The sequence below is a fragment of the Muscardinus avellanarius genome, assembly GCF_963383645.1.
Source record: "Muscardinus avellanarius genome assembly, chromosome: 9".
In the NCBI taxonomy this organism is placed as follows: Eukaryota; Metazoa; Chordata; class Mammalia; order Rodentia; family Gliridae; genus Muscardinus; species Muscardinus avellanarius.
Genome location: NC_137795.1, coordinates 89,764,476 through 89,783,160, shown reverse-complemented (window position 1 = coordinate 89,783,160; position 18,685 = coordinate 89,764,476). Strand labels below are relative to the sequence as shown.

Below are 18,685 nucleotides of genomic sequence, written 5' to 3'. Positions count from 1 at the left end.
CTGGGAGTGTAGCCCGGAGGAAGAAGGGCTTCCAGGAACAACCGCAGTACCACCAAAATAAAGAATAAAAAAATTGGGCAGGGGAAAAGAATGAAAAATAGGGCTGGGGATGTAATTGAAGGTAGAATGCCCCTGGGTTCAATCTAGGACCACAAAAATAAGTAAATATAAATAAAAGCCCAAATCTGCCAGGTGTAGTCATGTAATCCCAGTGCTAGGGAGACTGAGACAGGAAGATCACAGATTCACGGCCAGCCTCAGAAACTTAGCTAGGCCCTCTGCAACTTAGTGAGACCCTGTTTCATAATAAAGAATAAATTTAAAAAGGGCTGGAGTGTAGCTCAGAGGTAGACTGTCTCTGGGTTCAATCGACTCAGTTCTGCAAAAAATAAATACTAAATAAATACCCAAATCCAAGGTTGCAATAGGAACTTGTAGCTACCAGAGTGCCACTGCTTACAGGCCCTCTCAGAGAAAAAAGCTAGGGAATGTATACACACACACACAACACACAACACACAACACACACACACACACACACACACACAGTCCATGTATTCACACACACTCACACACACACACACTCACACACACACTCACACACACACACACTCACACACACACACGTCCATGTATTCACACACACATACAGTTGCTTCTCAGTACCTACGGGATTGGCTGCAGGACCTCCCCCTACTGAATACCAAAATCCTGAGATGTTTGAGTCCCTTATATAAAATGACACAGAATTTAATATATGACCTATAGAGCCGTGGTGGCGCACGCCTGTAATCCCAGTACTTGGGAGGCTGAGACAGGAAGATTGCAGGTTTGTGGCCAGCCTCAGCTACTAGTGAGTCCCTCTGCAACTTAGTGAGACCCTGTTTCAAAATAAAGAATAAAAACTAGGGTTGAGGTTGTAGCTTGGAGGTAGAATGCCTCTGGGTTCTATCCTCCGTACCTAAATAAATAAATAAAATAAATATATTTAAGTATTTAAAATCCATGGCTGGTTGGATTTGTGGATGTGGACCCCACAAAGAAGGAAAACTGGGTGCATTGGTGTCTGCCCATAATCCCAGTACCTGGTGGGCTGAGAGAAGTATCATGGATCTGAGGCCACCCTCAGCACTTAGACCCTGTTTCAAAATGAAAAAAGCTGCCGAGCGTAGTGGCGGACGCTTGTAATCCCTGCGCTTGGGAGGCTGAGACAGGAGGATCGCACAGATTCGAAGCCAGCCTCAGCTGCTTAGTGAGGCTTTCAGCAACTTAGTGAGACCCTGTTTCCAAATAAAATATAAAAAAGGTCTGGGAGCATAGCCCGGAGGTAGAAAGCATCTGGGTTCCACCCCCAGTACCAAAAAAAAAAAGAAAAAAGCCAAGCATGCATAGTGCGCTGTGCCCATAATCCCAGTACTTGGGAGGTTGAGATAGGACTACAGATTCAAGGACAGCCTCTGCAACATAGTGTGACCCTGTTCCAAACAAAAATAAAAAGGGCTAGGGATATAACTGAGAAGTAGAACTCCATGGATTCATTCCTCAGTACCATGCACAAAATATAGATTTGTCTCATATGAATGTGTGTATGTACACACACACACACACACAAAAAAAAAATAAATAAATAAATAAATAGGACTGGAAGTATAGTTCAGGTGAAATGCCTCTGGGTTCATTTCCCAGTACCACACACACAAAAAAGCATACTGTATACATGTACATCTAAATTTATTCTGTATTTAAACCACCATGAATTCCTCCTGGTACCTCCAATTCCAATTCTAAAGGACAGAATTTATTCTAATTTGCTCCTTTTCCATAGTTGCCCCATCCCTTATGCCACATTTGTAAAACCTAGTTACTTTTCTCATATTTGCTGTGTAGGTGTGGTGCTGGAGATAAGACTCAGGGCCTCCTTGCATATGATAGGCAAGAGCTGTGCCACATGCCGGGCATGGTTCTGCACGCTCGTAATCTCAGTACTGGGGAGGCCGAAACAGGAGAATTGCAGGTTAGTGGCCAGCCTCAGCAATTTAGGCCCTCTGCAACTTAGTGAGACCCTGTTTCCAATTTAAAAATAAAATAGGTCTGAGGGTGTGGCCTGGAGGTAGAAGGCCTGCGGTTCTATCCCCAGTACCACAAAGGAAAAAAGGAGAGAGCACTGTGCCACTAGCCTTTTTTGTTTTATTTTTGCTGCACTACCTCCAAGCTATAGCCCTAGCCCTATATTTTTGGGTTTTTTGGTTTTTTGTTGTTGTTGTTGTTGTTTGTTTGTTTGTTATGTATGTGTGGTACCGGGGATGGCACCCAGTAGTGTTCTACATTTGAGCTACACCCCCAACCCTATTTTTTATTCTTAATTTGAAACAGGGTCTTACTGAGTTGCAAAGTGCCTCTCTAAGTAGCTGAGGCTGTCCTCGAACCACAATCCTCCTGTCTCAGCCTCCCAAATGCTGGCATTACACTTTTTTTTTAAATTTATTTATTTTATTGGTGTACTGTATTCATACATCATAGTGGGATACATACTTTTGTAGACATACATGCACACAATGCACAGTCAGCCCCCACCCGATCCCCACTCCATTCTCTCCCTATCCCTCCCTCCCATGCTTAGCTTAGTGGTTGACATCTAGTATTAAAGCAATTTATCCAAAATTAAAAATGATAATCTCACATAACAGTTTCAGTTGTCTGATATCAAGCTTTTGATGACTTAGAGATAACTTTTCAATATTTCTTTTTGCTTTCTTTCTTACCAGAGAATATTTTTTTCTATTTTTTTAGGTGAAACTATCATATATTTATATATTTATTTTTCAGAAAAAAAATCTATCCTAATATGGAATATGGACTCTAGGTACCCAAAACGATCTTGAAAAAGAACAAAGCTAGAAGATATATATTTTCTGATTTCAAACCATATAAAGCTACAAAAATTGAAACAGTGTAGTACTATTCTAAAGGCAGATATATAAACCATTGGAGTTAAATAAAAGCCTAGAGCTAAATTCTTCCCTATATTGTCAAGTTATTTTTGACAAGGTTTCCTCGAACATTTGGTGGTGGAAATAATAATCTTTTAACTAAATATTGTTGAAAAATAATAATTACATGGAAAAGAATAAAATTGGACCTTTACCTAATCCCATATACATATATTAACTCAAAATAGATAAAAGACCTAAATATAAATCTTAAGACTATAAACTTTTAGGAGAAAATCTGGGTCATAAAACCTCACAACATTGAAATTGGCAGTGATTTCTTGGTTATGATTTCAATGGCACAGGCTACAGAAGAGTATACAAACTCCCTAAAAAAAAAAAAAAAATTGTATATCCAAAGACAATGTAAACAGAGTTAACAGTTGCTAATAGAATGGGATAAAATATTTCCAAATGCTATATGTGAAGGTATATTAATATTCCAACTAGAAATCCTAAAAATTAACAACAATAAAGGCAAACAATACCCTTTAGAGATAGGTAACAGACTAACATAAATAATGAATCTCCACAGATAACCAATCTTAGTTGTCTGTTGGATGGAAAATCTTGTTTCTCTAGTTCTGATGTGTGTTACCTATTTCTTCTTTGTAGTTAATCTCTGAGTATTTTCTTTAGTGCTGGTTTTGAAGACATAAATTCCTTCAGTTTCTGTTTGTCATGGAAGCTTCTTATTTCTCCATCTAATTTGATAGAAAGTTTTGCTGGGTAGGAAATTTTTGGCTGGAAGTTGTTTTCTTTCAAAATTGGGAATATGTTACTCCAAGCCCTTCTGGCTCTCATAACTTGGTTTGGGAAGTCTGGAGTGATTCTAATTGGTTTGCCTCTGAATGTCACTTGGCCCTTTGCTTTTGTTGCCTTTAAGATTCTCTGCTTGGCTTCCACATTGGTCATTTTGACAATTATGTGGCGTGGGGATCCTCTTCTCCGATCCTGTCTAAAGGGAGTTCTATAAGTTTCCTGGACCTGTGTATCGACCTCTTGCTCTATGTCTGGAAAATTTTCTGCTATTACTTCCTTGAAGAGATTGTTGATCCCTTTGGTTTCACTTTCTTTTCCCTCCTCTATTCCAATTATTCTTAGGTTAGCTCTCTTAAAATGGGCCCATATTTCTTCAATATCAGATTCCTGCTGTCGGATATTTTTTTCTAGATTAGAAACTATGCGTTCATTTTTGGATTGCTCATCTTCTAAGAGCGAGATTCTGTTCTCCATGTGTTCTAATCGGTTGTTTGTGCTTTGAATTGAGGCCTTTACTTCATTAATTGCATCCTTTATCTCTTTTTGGCTCTCTCTGAGTTCTTTTCGAAGCACCTCTATTATTTCTACAGTTATTTTCCTGATTTGATCTTCTAGAAATCTCTGATTTTCAGTTTTATTGTGTTCTGATGTTGTGGGGTTGTGTGCATTCATTGCTCCAGTATTATTCCTCTTTCCCATGATTTCGGAAGTTTGTGCCTTCTCTGGGTTCTTCCCTTGGGTCACTATGACTTCACTTAAGGTGTTCTGGATCTCGAGTCAGTAGTATCTCAGACCCCACTACTCCTTTACTGGGTTGTATCACAGAGTCTCCGACCCAGAGAGTCGATAGAGGCTGCTTTAGACTGTGGGGGGTGCCAGGTTGCACGTTCTCCTATGGTGTGATATCTCTGCCACTGCCCCTCTCCCACTGGGTCAAGTCCCAGGGAGTACAGTACTGGGATTTCTCCTCTGTGGCCCGCAATTTGACTCACTGTTCTTGAGTACGCAGATGTAGCTGTACTGAATTCGATGAATTCGCTGCTGCTGCCGCCGGTGGCAATATGGCGCCGCTCGCTGCTATGCCCTCAGCTGTGGGGCTGTAGTTTTTCTTCTTGGTTTTGATTTCCACTCTGAATCCCTGCAGCGTGTGCTGAGCTCGGACAATGGAGCTTTAGGTGATCTCTGCGCGGAGAAATCCCGCCTGGCTGTTCTGCAGTGGCTCACCTCGGCTTGCTGTAGCCGTCCCGTGAATTCGCCGGTGCCGCCAGCAGTATGGCGCTGCTGCCGCGTCCTCGGGCTTGAGGATCTCCTCTGTGGCTCTGTTCTCAGTCCGCTTTCCTTCTGGAGCCTGGTGATTTTTTTTTTTCCTCTGGTGATGGTGATTTCTGGCTATGAAAGGCGCTGATTTTGTGGTAATGGAGATTTGTTGTTAGCGGGGCTCTTAAGCCCCGCTTTTCTCGGTCGCCATCTTCCCGGAAGTCTCCAAAATGCTGGCATTACAAGTGTGCACCACCATGCCCGGCTTTTAAGTTTTATTTTGAAAAGTCTCACTAAGTTGATGAGAGTCTCACTAGCTGAGCCTGTCCTTGAACCTTCAACCCTCCTATCACGGTCTCTCAAGTAGTAGGATTGTAGGCGTGCACCATCTTGCCTGTCTTATTTTTATTTTTAAGATAGGGCCTCACTAAGTGACCCAGGCTGGCTTTGCAGTGGGGTCTCCTTCCTCAGCCTCCCGTAGCCGGGTGTCACTTTGTCCGACCTCTGTTCTTGGCTCATCTCTGTTTCCTTCCTCTCCTGCTCTGCTCCCTTTCCTCCCTACCTGCAGGACCCTTCGTCGCATTCAGGCTGCTCTGCCAAGCTGCCCCGAGTGAAGCCTTTCACACCCCACTGGCCTCAGCACCCCAACACGGGCTCCCTCTTCCCCCCACTTGGGTTCTGACACCCTGGACTGAGCTGCCTCTCTACTTCCTGGCTTAGACATTTTCCTCATTCTCTGTATAACGGCTCCAAGATGAAATGGCTCAGAAAGGGGAAGGTATTCTAACACTTTTCCTACAGTGGTCCTTTGCGGTCAGTGGGAATCAGTGGGATACATTTCAATTTTGATGCTGAATTTGGATCCACTCCCTTTTGTCCCATTGGCTGTAAGTTGATCACCGCTTTGAATACCGGTTAACCTAGTGAAGTGATCCTCTTACTAGGTCATTTGCACTCCTTTAACATTTATATCTTTTTTATTTATTTATTTATTTTTTTGGTACTGGGATGGAACCCAGAGGCCTTCTACCTCTGGGCTACACCCCAGCCCTAATTTTGTTTGTTTCTTTGTTTGTTTTGGTAGTACTGGGGGTGGAACCCAGGGGATTTTTCTCCCTCTGGGCCATACTCCCAGACCTATTTTATACTTTATTTGGAAACAGGGTCTCACTAAGTTGCTGAGAGCCTCACTAAGTAGCTGAGGCTGGCTTCGAACCCGTGCGATCCTCCTGTCTCACCCACCCAAAAGCGGGGATTATAAGCGTGTGCCACCACGCCTGGCTCCCAGCTTTATTTTTTTATAATTTATTTGGAAACAGGGTCTCACTAAGTTGCTGGGAGCCTCACTAAATAGCTGAGGCTGGCTTCGAACCTGTGCAATCCTCCTGTCTCAGCCTCCCAAGCTTGCTTGCTTAGTTAGTTAGTTGTTAGTTAGTTAGTTAGTTATGGAACTGGGAATTGAACCCAGGGGCATTTTACCTCTGAGCTAAACCCCCTGCCCTATTTTTTATTCTTTATTTTGAAACAGGATCTCACTAGTAGCTGAGGCTGGCCGTGAACCTCTGATCCTCCTATTTCAACCTCCCAAGTACTGGGATTACAGGCATGTACTACTGTGCCCTGCTTGGTTTTTTGGTTTTAGTACTGGAAATTAAATTCAGGGGCATTCTACCTCCAAGCTACACTACCAACCTCATTTTTATTAGGTTTCATTAGGTAACTGAGAGTCTGGGTATATGCTGAGGCTGTACTCAAAAGTACAATCCTCCTATCTCAGTCTCCTAAGTACTAGAATACAGGAGTGTGGCACCACGCCTGGCTATTTCTGGCTTTTTTTATTTTATTTTGACCATTCCTTATTGTTTAGGCATATCTTAGAGTGCTTTCACTAGTTTTTTTGTTTGTTTGTTCATTTTTTGTTTTTGTTTTTGTTTTGGTAGTACTGGGGTTCCTGGAAGCCCTTCTACCTCCAGGCTACACTCCCAGACCTTATTTTATACTTTTTTTAAATTTGGAAATAGGGTCTCTTAAGCCAGCGAGTCTGGCTTCAATCCTGCATGATCCTCCTGTCTCTGCCTCCCAAGCGCGGGTATTACAAGGGTGCACCACCATGCCTGGCTTTCAGTAGGATTTTTAATTTCCCAATTAATTAATAAAATTTATATATATATATATTTTTTTTTTTTTTTTTTTTTTTTGGTGGTACTGGGGTTGGAACCCAGGGGCTTTTCCACCTCCGGGTTATACTCCCAGACCTATTTTATACTTTATTTGGAAAAAGGGTCTCACTAAGTTGCTGAGAGCCTCACTGAGTAGTTGAGACTGGCTTTGAACCTATGGGATCCTCCTGTCTCAGCCTGGGATTACAAGCCTGCACCACCACGCCTGGCTCCAATATTTCAAATTAAATGAACATGGTTTCTATATTCAACCCCACAACCAATAATAAATAAACCTTGGTTTTTTTTTTTTAATGTTTTTATTTTGATTTGTTTTTTTTGTTTTTGTTTTTGTTTTTTTTTTTTTTTTTTTTTTTTTTGCAGTACAGAGGATGGAACCCAGGGGCATTCTACCTTCAAGCTACACCCCCAGCCCTATTTTTTATTCTTTATTTTGAAACGGTCTCACTGAGTTGCAAAAAGCCTCACTAAGTAGCTGAGGCTGTCTGCGAACCTCAATCCTCCGGTCTCAGTTTCCCAAATGCTGCTATTACAAGGGTGCACCACCACTCCCGACTATTTTTTGTTTTGAGACAAGGTTGTTTTTGTTTTGTTTTGTTTTGGTGGTATTAGAGGTTGAACCCAGGGGCATTCTACCTCTGAGCTAAACCCCAGCCCTATTTTTTATTCTTTATTTTGAAACAAGGTTGCATGAAGTTGGGGAGGGCCTAAGTAATCTTCTTGTCTCAGCCTCCCAAGTACAGCGATTACAAGTGTGAGCCACCACGCCCAGCTAAGACAAGGTTTTGCTGTGTTGCCCAAGATGGTCTCAACCTCATGGGCTCAAGATCTTCCTGTCTCAGCCTCCCAAGAAACTTGTACCATAGGTGTCCAATAAAATAAACATCTGATAGCCGGGCGTGGTGGCGCACACTTGTAATCCCCGCGCTTGGGAGGCTGAGACAGGAGGATCGCGCAGGTTCGAAGCCAGCCGCGCGCGCTGGCTTAGGAGACCCTGTTTCCAAATAAAAATGTAAAAATAGGTCTGGGAGTGTAGCCCGGAGGTAGAAGGGCTTCCAGGAACCCCAGTACCACCAAAAAAATAAATAAATAAAAAATAAAATAAAATAAACATCTGAGCCGGGCACAGTGGCGTGTGCCTATAATCCCAGTACTTGGGAGGCAGATTCAAGGCCAACCTTGGCCAGCAACTTAGGGACCCTCTGTTTCAAAATATGAAATGAAAAGAACTGAGGTGGTAGCTTGGAGTTGAGTCTCCAGTATCAAAAAATTAAACATTTGAATTATAAAAATATAGAGGACTTCCTAGAGAAAAACTAGCAACTTCCCCCCCGCTCATTACTGAGTGACCTCATCACTACAAAGCACGCGTGAGGCTTTTCCATTCTCTAACTGCTTTTCTCCTAATTTAATGTTTATTGTTTCATGCATTAGGAATGAATTAACATTTTAATTCCGACTTACTCGTTTTAATGTACTTGCATTGTTGGTTTTCTTAACGTGAATACTCCTTGAAATGGGCAGGAAAGCCTCCTGAGCTGTCTCCACTCGTGTGCGCAAAATATGGCTGGGTCACGGTCGAGTGTGACATGCTCAAGTGCTCCAGCTGCCAGGCTTTTCTCTGTGCCAGTTTACAGCCAGCTTTTGACTTTGACAGATGTAAGTACAAAGTGCATATTCTATTTTTTCTTCACATTCAAAGATATACTAGCTTTTCAGAAAAAAGTCACTTCTGTTTGAGCAAAGAATGTGCTCTGCCATTTGGACAAGGTGCATTTGTGATCGCTTTCATCTAAATTATTAGTCTTAGTCCTTACTTTTCTTAAACTAAGCTACTCTAGAGTAGACTTGACTTTTTGTATTCTAGGTAACCGATAGGAGTGCGTTTACCTTTTCATTCCAAAATTCAACTTTTAGAGGATTTCTGAAGGCTCACACTTGGGAGTGCTCAGTCTTATACGTTATATGATATATCTTCTTTGTTGATTTGAGGATATCAATTTAGAACTTGTTTTGTGGAAAATGTTAAGATGATATAGTTAGCTATTATTTTCATATATTTTTTAATTCTCTTAGTTTTATTTGTAGTTGTGTTTGTACTCTTAAAGGCTCTTGGCTGTTAGATTTTGGATTTGTTTAGTGTTTTTTAAGGCATTGCTCCCTGTGTGGGTTTCAGATAAGGAACGCTGTGCTGAGCTGAAGAAATCCCTGTGTACTGCCCATGAGAAGTTCTGTTTTTGGCCAGACAGCCCCTCTCCAGGTATGTATTTCTAAAAATTCTCATTTACCATTTCTCTTGGGTCATTGCTTTTGTTTTTGTTTTTGTTTTTCTGCCACTGGGATTTAAACCTAAGGATGTTCTTCCTCTGACCTATGCCCCCAGCCCTATTTTATTTTTATTTTGAAACATGATTTCACTAGGTTGCTGAGGGACTCACTAAGTTGCTAAGTCCTCTTGAACCTGTGATCCTCCTGTCTCAGCCTCCCAGGAACTGGTATCCTAGGCATGCACTATCATTGCATTTTTAATATCATCCATTTCTTAGGAAAACCTTTTTTTTTTTTTTTTTTTTGGTGGTACTGGGGTTCCTGGAAGCCCTCCTTCCTCCGGGCTACACTCCCAGACCTATTTTATATTTTTGAAACAGGGTCTCTTACGCCAGCACGGCTGGCTTCGAACCTGCGCGATCCTCCTGTCTCCGCCTCCCAAGCGCGGGGATGACAAGCGTGCGCCACCACGCCCGGCTGGAAAACCTTATTTTTAAACCTCATTTCTATGTTTGCTTTTCTAGAACTTGCATTTATTCATTAATTGTGCAAGGAGCCTGGCTTTGTATATACATTACCTCATTGCCCTTTAATCCTCATATAGGCCTGGGATAGAGATATCATCAACTGAAGTTGGTTTGGTTTGGTTTTTTTTTTTTTTTTTTTTTTTTTTTTTTTTTTTTTTTTGCAGTACTGGGGATGGAACCCAGGGGCATTCTAACTCCGATCTACATCCCCGCCCTATTTTTCTTTATTTTGAACCAGGGTCTCAACTGAGTTGCAAAGGGCCTCACTAAGTAGTAACTGAGGCTGTCTGAGAACCGTGATCCTCCTTTCTCAGCCACCCAAATGCTGGGATTACAAGTGTGCACCACCATGCCCAACCAACTGAAGTTTTTTTAGGTGAGGAAATTCAGAATCAGAATTACTAAAACAACAAGCCAGGTGAGTGGTGCTCACCTGTAATCCTAGGACTTGGGAGGCTGAGACAGGAGGATCTTGCAGGTTTGAAGCCAGCCTCAGCTGGCTTAAGAGACCCTGTCTCCAAATAAAATATAAAATAGGTCTGGGAGTGTAGCCCAGAGGTAGAAGGCCCCTGGGTTCCATCCCCAGTACCACCAAAAAAAAAAAAAAAAAAATAGGACTGAAAGCTGGGCGTGGTGGCACATGCTTGTAAATCCTCGCGCTTGCGAGGCTGAGACAGGAGGATCGCAGGTGTTTGAAGCCAGCCTCAGCTACTTAGTGAGGCTCTCTGCAACTTAGTGAGACCCTGTTTCCAAATAAAATATAAAATAGGTCTGGGAGTATAGCCCGGAGGTAGAAAGCCTCTGGGTTCCACCCCAGTACCACCAAAAAAAAATAGGACTGGAGATAAAGCTCAAAGGTAAAATGCCCCTTCCATTCAATCCCTTGTAACATGTAAAATAAAAGCTGGGTGCAGTGGTGCATACTTATAAATCCAGTACTTAGGAGGCTGAGACAGGAGGACTGTAGGTTTGAGGCCAACCTCAGCAATGTGGTGAGGCCCTTAGCAACTTAGTGAGACCCTGTTTCAAATTAAAAAATAAAAAGGCTAGAGATGTAACTCAGAGGAAAAGCATTATGGGTTCAATTCCCAGTACAAAAAATAAAGAAAGAAATCAATAGGGCTGAGGGTGTAGCTTGGAGGTAGAATGTCCCTGGGTTCAATTCCTACTACCACCCCCCAAAAAAAAGAATTACTAAAACAAAATAGAACCTCTGGGCTCACCAGCACAGGCCTGTGGTCACAGCACTTGGTGGGCTGAGATAGAATCCCAGGTTGGAGGCCAGCCTCTGCAAATTGGTGGGACCCTGCTTCAAAATAGAAAAGGCTAGAGGTGTAGCTTAGAGGTAGGATGCCCCTGGATTCAATCCCAAGCCCCATACACACACACAAAAGAACCCGGTGGCTTTATTGGATTCCACTCACCTTTTCCTACACACACGCCGAGCAGCGCCATGTGTTACCTTTAGAGGGCGCACTTACGGCGCTATGGTGGCAGTTGAGCAGGCTTCAGTTGCTACAGGAGACTCTAGGACCCCGAGTGAGAGTGATACAAGTCTGCAGGTTATTCCAGGAACACAGTGTGCTCTAGCCGCTGTGAGAGCAGCCGCACAGTGGGGGGCTGCCACAGCAGAGCGTCTGGCGCAGACGGGCAGCGCACAGTGTCTTGGCTCAGGAACCACTGTTGTGTGCACAGAGCGCTTCAGAATAGGAGAGCCCTAGCCGGGCGTGGCGCGCGCTTGTAATCCCCGCGTTTGGGCGGATGAGACAGGAGGATCGCACGGGTTCGAAGCCAGCCTCAGCTACTTAGCGAGGCTCTCAGCAACTTAGTGAGACCCTGTTTCCAAATAAAGTATAAAATAGGGCTGGGAGTGTAGCCCGGAGGTAGAAGCCCCTGGGTTCCACCCCCAGTGCCAGAAAAATAGGAGAACCCTAAATGCAGTTCCTGCGGGAACTTTAGGCCTTGTTGATCACAGTCATATTTCTGCTAAGTAAGCAGCTTCAGCGGCAGAGCCCTCTGGTGGGGAATCTCAGAAAGGTCAGGTAGGAAATTCTTCAGACCTGTGGTCACAAGGCAGCGCTTCGTCCATACCGTCGTGGCTTGGCCAAGGGCCGCACGCTGCAGGGGAGTTACTGTTCCAGTAGGAGAGCGCAGGCTAATCCCAGGGTCACCAATGGCAAGGAAGGTTCTATAAATGGCCACTATCCGGTGAAGTAGATCAAAAGTGACCACGGAATGCTGCCCGTCTCTGATGAGACTGTCGAAATGAAGATGCCTGTGCAACCAGCTTTCCCACTGTCGGCCGCACATTTCACTGTGTAGTAAAAAGCCGGTCAGTCCTGTGTTGAGTCCACCCTTTTCCAGGGCGCTCAGTCCGAGTGTTTAGGATCTTCCTGGGCTGTTGGTGATGGCAGACTTGTTACCACACACTCTGCTTCCTTGGTTCCATTCACAACTTTACTACCTTGAAGACCTCTAATTCCCATCTAAGAGCTTGACTCATTTTTAGCAACGTGCGTGCGTGCGTGTTACTGGAGATTAAACCCCAGGGCATTCTACCTTGGAGCTATACCCCCAGCCCAACTTTATTTCTTATTTTGGAAACAGGGTCCCACTAGGTTATCGAGAGTCTCACTACTTGCTGAAGCTGTCCTCAAAGCTGCAATCCTCCTCTCTCAGCCTCCCAAGTACAGGGATTACAGGCATGTGCCACCATGCCAACCTTTGTGTGTGTGTGTGTGGTACTGGGGATTGAATTCAAGGGCATTCTATCCCTGAGCTACACCCCCGTCCTATTTTGTATTATTTATTTTTGAAACAGGGTCTCACTAAATTGCAGAGGGTCTCACTAAGTAGCTGAGGCCTGCTGCAAACCTGCAGTACGCCTATCTCAGCCTCCCAAGTACTGGGATTACAAGCATGCACCCCCCCCAACTCGTTTGTTTGTTTTGTTTGTTTGTTTTGGTACTGGGGATTGAAGCTAGAACCATTCTACCTCCTAGCTACACTCCAGCCTGATATTTCTTTATTTGGAAACAAGGTCTCACTGGGTTTCTTAGAGCCTCACTATTTTGCCGAGGCTGACTTTGAACTTGCAATCGTCCTGTCAGCCTCCCAAATACTGGGATTACAGACATGCTCCACCATGCCCAGTTTGTGTGTGTGTATGTGTGTGTGGGGGGGTTACTGGGTTTGGGACCCAAGCCACACCCTAGCCCTATTTTTTATTCTTTATTTTAAAACAGGGTCTCACTAAGTTTCAGAGGGCCTCACTAGATAGCTGAGGCTGTCCACGAATTGAGATCCACCTGTCTCAGTCTCCCAAATGCTGGGATTACAAGTGGGTACCACCACACCCAGCTTGTTTGTTTTGTTTTGTTTTTATTTATTTTGAAACAGGTTCTCACTAAGTTTCTGAGGCTGGCCTCGACCCTGCAGTCCTCCTGTCTCAGCCTCCCACCTACTGGGATTACTGGCATGTGCCACCACATCTGGATTTTCTAACTACTTTCTAACTATTTCCACTGAATTTATAGGAATAGGAATATATAGATACTAGAACTCAACATATATAAAGCCAAATGCTGAACTATTCTTTTGTGTGTATGTGTATATGTGTAGTACTGGGGAGTTTTAATCAGGGACATTCTACCTCCAATCTATACCCTCAGCCTTTTTTTTTTTTTTTTTTTTTTTTTTTTTTTTTTTTTGTGGTACTGGGGATGAAACCCAGGGGCATTCTCCCTCCAAGAGACACCCCCAGCCCTGATTTTTATTCTTTATTTTGAAACAGAATCTCACTGAGTTGCAAAGGGCCTCACTAAGTAGGCTGGCTGCGAACCATGATCCTCCTGTCTCAGCCTCCAAATGCTGGAATTATAAGCGTGCGCCACCACGCCCGGGCCCTCAGCCCTTTTTGTGTTTTTGTTTTGCTATTAGGTTGCTCAGAGTCTCACTTCTGGCTGAGACTGTCCTCATGTTTCAGCCTCCCAAGTACCGGGATCACATCTGTGTGCCACCAGGCCCTTCTTATAATTTCTTAATGTCCTCAAATATCTCATCCATTTGACATTTCTCTAATTGTTCTATTCATTTTTTTTTTTTTTTTTTTGGTGGTACTGGGGTTCCTGGAAGCCCTTCTACCTCCAGGCTACACTCCCAGACCTATTTTTACATTTTTTTATTTGGAAACAGGGTCTCCTAAGCCAGCGTGCGCGGCTGGCTTCGAACCTGCGCGATCCTCCTGTCTCTGCCTCCCAAGCGCGGGGATTACAAGCGTGCGCCACCACGCCCGGCCTATTCATGTTTTTTATTCTTCACACCAGTATAATCCTCCAGTTTTCCTTTTCCACAGATAGATTTGGAATGCTACCATTGGATGAGCCAGCCGTTCTTGTTAGTGAATTCCTAGATCGTTTTCAAAGCCTTTGTCACTTGGACCTTCAGCTTCCTTCCCTGAGGCCAGAGGATTTGAAAACTATGGTGAGTTTTTCCTGGCTGGGTTATAGTGGCCTCCGGTTGTCAGCAGAATTGTAATTTGTACATGGAGCACACATTCTAAACCACCAGCTTTATATGTATTTATTTATTTATTTTTGGACGGTACTGGGGATGGAACTCAGGGACATTCTACCTCCAAGCTACACCCCCAGCCCTATTTTTTATTCTTTATTATTATTATTATTATTATTATTATTGGTGGTGGTACTGGGGTTCCTGGAAGCCCTTCTACCTCCGGGCTACACTCCCAGACCTATTTTTACATTTTTTTATTTGGAAACAGGGTCTCCTAAGCCAGCGCGCGCGGCTGGCTCAAACCTGCGCGATACTCCTGTCTCTGCCTCCCAAGCGCGGGGATTACAAGCGTGCGCCACCATGCCCGGCTATTCTTTATTTTTGAAACAGGGTCTCACTGAGTTACAGAGGACCTCACTAAGTAGCTGAGGCTGTCTGCAAACCGCAGTCCTCCAGTCTCAGCCTCCTGAATGCTGGGATTACAAGTGTACACCACCACTCCTGGCTTATATTTATTTCTTTAGAAGTAGGGTCTCGCTAAGTTGCTGACAGCCTCACTCAGTTGCTGAGGCTAGCTTCAAACATGCAATCCTCCTGTCTTAGCCTCCTAAGTACTGGGATTAGAAGCGTGCATCACTGTGCTTGGCTGAAGCAATTATTTCTTTTTATCTTTGTTTGTTTGTTTGTTTGTTTTTATGGTACCGGGAGTTGAACCATGGAGGCATTCTACCACTGAGCTACACCTTCCAGCCCTTTTTAAAAATTATTAATTAGAGCCGGGCGTGGTGGCGCACACTTGTAATCCCAGCTCTTGGGAGGCTGAGACAGGAGGATCACACAGGTTCGAAGTCAGCCCTAGCTACTGAGTGAGGCTCTCAGCAACTTAGTGAGACCCTGTTTCCAAATAAAATATAAAATAGGTCTGGGAGTATAGCCTGGAAGTAGAAAAGCCCCTGAGTTCCACCCCCAGTACCACCAAAAAAAAATAATAATAATTAGGTAATTATTTTATTTTATTTGTTGTACTAGAGATTGAACCCAAGGACATTCTACCCCTGAGCTATACCCTCAGCCCTTTTTTTTTATTTTTTGTTTGAGACAGGGTCTCTCTAGGTTGTTGAGAGTCTTATTCATTTGCTGAGGTTGGTCTTGAACCTGCCTCAGCCTCCCAAGGGTTGGGATTATAGTGTGCACAGCTATCCCCACTTCTTTATTTTTAATTTTGAAAGTGTCTCAATAGGTTGCTAAGGATCTAGCTAATTTGCTGAAGCTGGTCTTGAATCTGCAATCCTCCTGTCCAATCCTCCCAAGTACTGAGATAATAGGTATGCACCACTATTCTTGACATAAATTGGATTTTATCTTGAGTTTTTCCCGTTTATCAGAAGATACTGAGATGTGCCTGCATATCACTTGTTGGATGCCATTTTCCAATATGCTCAAGGATAAATTATAAACTCCCTCCTTGTAAGTAGAAGTGTTAAAATGCTCTGGCCCAAAGCGGGGCGTGGTGGTGCACGCTTGTAATCCCAGCATTCTGAGACAGGAGGATCCTGGTTCGTGGACAGCCTCAGCTACTTAGTGAGGCCCTTTGGAACTCAGTGAGACCCTATTTCAAAATAAAGAATAAAAAATAGGGCTGGGGGTATAGCTCGGAGGGCGAATGCCTCTGGGTTCTATCCTCAGTACCACACACACAAAAAAAAATTTTTTAATGCTCTGGCCCATCTATACTTTGAAACTAAATATTTACTATCCCATTTCATGGGCTGTCAACACTCTGTAGAGACAAGCTGTATTGTAGAAGATAGCAGCTGATTATTTTGCTTTTGTGTGTGTATGTGTGTGGTGCTGGGGAATTCTACCTTCAAGCTACACCCCAGTCCAATTTTATTTCTTGAAAAAGGGTCTTGCTAGGTTGATGAGAGTCTTACTACTTGCTGAGGCTGTCCTCAAACCTGTGATCTTTCTGTCTCAGCTTTGAAAGTACTGGGATTACTGGCATGTACCACCATGTCACCATGTCTAGTTTATTTTGCCTTTTTTTTTTTTTTTTTCCTGAAGCTATCCAGGAACCTCAGTCTCCCAAATGCTGGAAATTACAAGTGTGTGTCACCATGCCTGGCTGTTTATTTTTTTAATTTAAAACAAGGTTTCACTAAGTTGCTAAAGGCTTTGCCACATTCCTGAGGCTGGCCTCAAACCTGCAGTTTTCCTATCTCAGCCTCCTGAGTTCTAGATTTATAAGCATGCACCATGTATCCCGCTTTTATTTTACACAGTACTGGAGATTGAACCAGGGGGCTTTTTACCTCCGAGCTATATCTTCAGCTCTATTTCTTATTCTTTTTTTTTTTTTTTTTTTTTTTTTTTTTTTTTTTTTGGTGGTACTGGGGTTCCTGGAAACCCTTCTACCTCCGGGCTACACTCCCAGACCTATTTTTACATTTTTATTTGGAAACAGGGTCTCCTAAGCCAGCACGGCTGGCTTAGAACCTGCGCGATCCTCCTGTTTCTGCCTCCCAAGCGCGGGGATTACAAGCGTGCGCCACCACGCCCGGCCATATTTCTTATTCTTTATTTTTGAAATAGGGTCTCACTAGGTAGCTGAGGCTGGCTGTGGACCTGCAATCCTCCTGTCTCAGCCTCCCAAGTACTGGGATTACAAGTTTGTACCACCATGCCCAGCTTCTAAGCCCTGCTTTAAATTTTTATTTTGAAACAGGGTCTTGCTACTTGCTGTGGAAGTTTTCTTTGCAAGGCCACTGTCTTCATGGTGGTTGTTTTATTTCCTAATTTTTGCCTTGTTCCATCTGTGTAGACCATTATGAATAAGTTTTCTTTGTAGTTGAAACTTGAACTGTGTGTGTGTGTGTGTTACTGAGGGTGGGACCCAGAGGCTTTTCTACCTCCAGGCTATACTCCCAGACCTATTTTATGCTTTATTTGGAAACAGGGTTTCACTAAGTTGCTGAGAGCCTCATTAAGTAGCTGAGGCTGGCTTTGAACCTGTGCAATCCTCCTATCTCAGCCTCCCAAGCACTGGGATTAAAAGCGTGCACCACCAAGTCCGGCAAAACTTGAACTTTTCAGCCGGGCGTGGTGGCGCACGCTTGTAATCCCCGCGCTTGGGAGGCAGAGACAGGAGGATCGCGCTGGTTCGAAGCCAGCCGCGCGCGCTGGCTTAGGAGACTCTGTTTCCAAATAAAAATGTAAAAATAGGTCTGGGAGTGTAGCCCGGAGGTAGAAGGACTTCCAGGAACCCCAGTACCACCAAAAAAAAAAAAAACCTTGAACTTTTTTACCTTGGTTTCTTTGTAGTGCTTGACAGAAGACAAGGTCAGTCTTTTACTACACCTGCTCGAAGATGAACTCGATCACCCAACCGAAGAGAGAAAAAGTACCAGCAAATTTGGCTCAGACATCCAAGTCCACGTCACCGCCTGTATTCTCTCTGTGTGTGGCTGGGCCTGTAGGTCAGTTACAAAAGCTGCCTGAGGATGTAACAGCACACATACACATACATGTATTTAGAAATCATACAATAATTCACATGAAGAAACAAAGAGAAAATTGGTGGGGGTAAGGGGATAAAAACAGGAATTAATAACACAACCAGGATTAGAGCCAGGCACAGTGGCCCACACTTGTGTCCCAGTATTTGAATGGCTGAGACAGAAGGATCACAGGTTCGAGGCCAGCATATGCAACTTAGTGAGACCCTTAGTAACTTAGCAAGACCCTGTTTTGGAATAAAAAAGAAAGACCCAGGCATGGTGTAACACACTTGTAATCCCAGTAGTTGGGAGGCTGAAATAGGAGGATTACAGGTTTGCAACTAGCTTCAGCTACTTAGTGAGACCCTCCACAACTGAGACTGTTTGAAAATAAAGAATAACCCAGGCATGGTGGCACACGCTTGTACTCCCAGCATTCGGGAGGCTGAGACCGGAGGATCGCGGTTCGTGGACAGCCTCAGCTACTTAGGCCATCTGCAATCAGTGACACCCTGTTTCAAAATAAAAGAATAAAAAAAAATAGGGCAGGGGGTATAGCTCAGAGGTTGAGTGCCCTGGGTTCCATCCCCAGACCCGCAAAAAAATAAAGAATAAAGCCGGGCGTGGTGGCTCACGCTTGTAATCCCAGCATTCAGGAGGCTGAGACCGGAGGATCACCATTCACGGAT

The 18,685-nt window shown here is 43.8% G+C and overlaps 1 protein-coding gene across 3 annotated transcripts in view; it reads left to right on the top strand.

Annotated features, from left to right (window-relative positions):
• Positions 1-18,685, top strand: part of ZC3HC1 (zinc finger C3HC-type containing 1) — a gene marked incomplete at both ends in the record, with an annotated part of 44,618 nt that overhangs the window by 9,498 nt on the left and 16,435 nt on the right. For all 3 annotated transcript variants that reach the window (XM_080701067.1, XM_080701068.1, XM_080701066.1), the window contains 4 exons: positions 8,698-8,848; positions 9,366-9,449; positions 14,339-14,466; positions 17,821-17,975. In XM_080701067.1, coding sequence (XP_080557193.1) covers positions 8,698-8,848; positions 9,366-9,449; positions 14,339-14,466; positions 17,821-17,975 — 518 coding nt within the window. The remainder of the gene's footprint in view (positions 1-8,697; positions 8,849-9,365; positions 9,450-14,338; positions 14,467-17,820; positions 17,976-18,685) is intronic.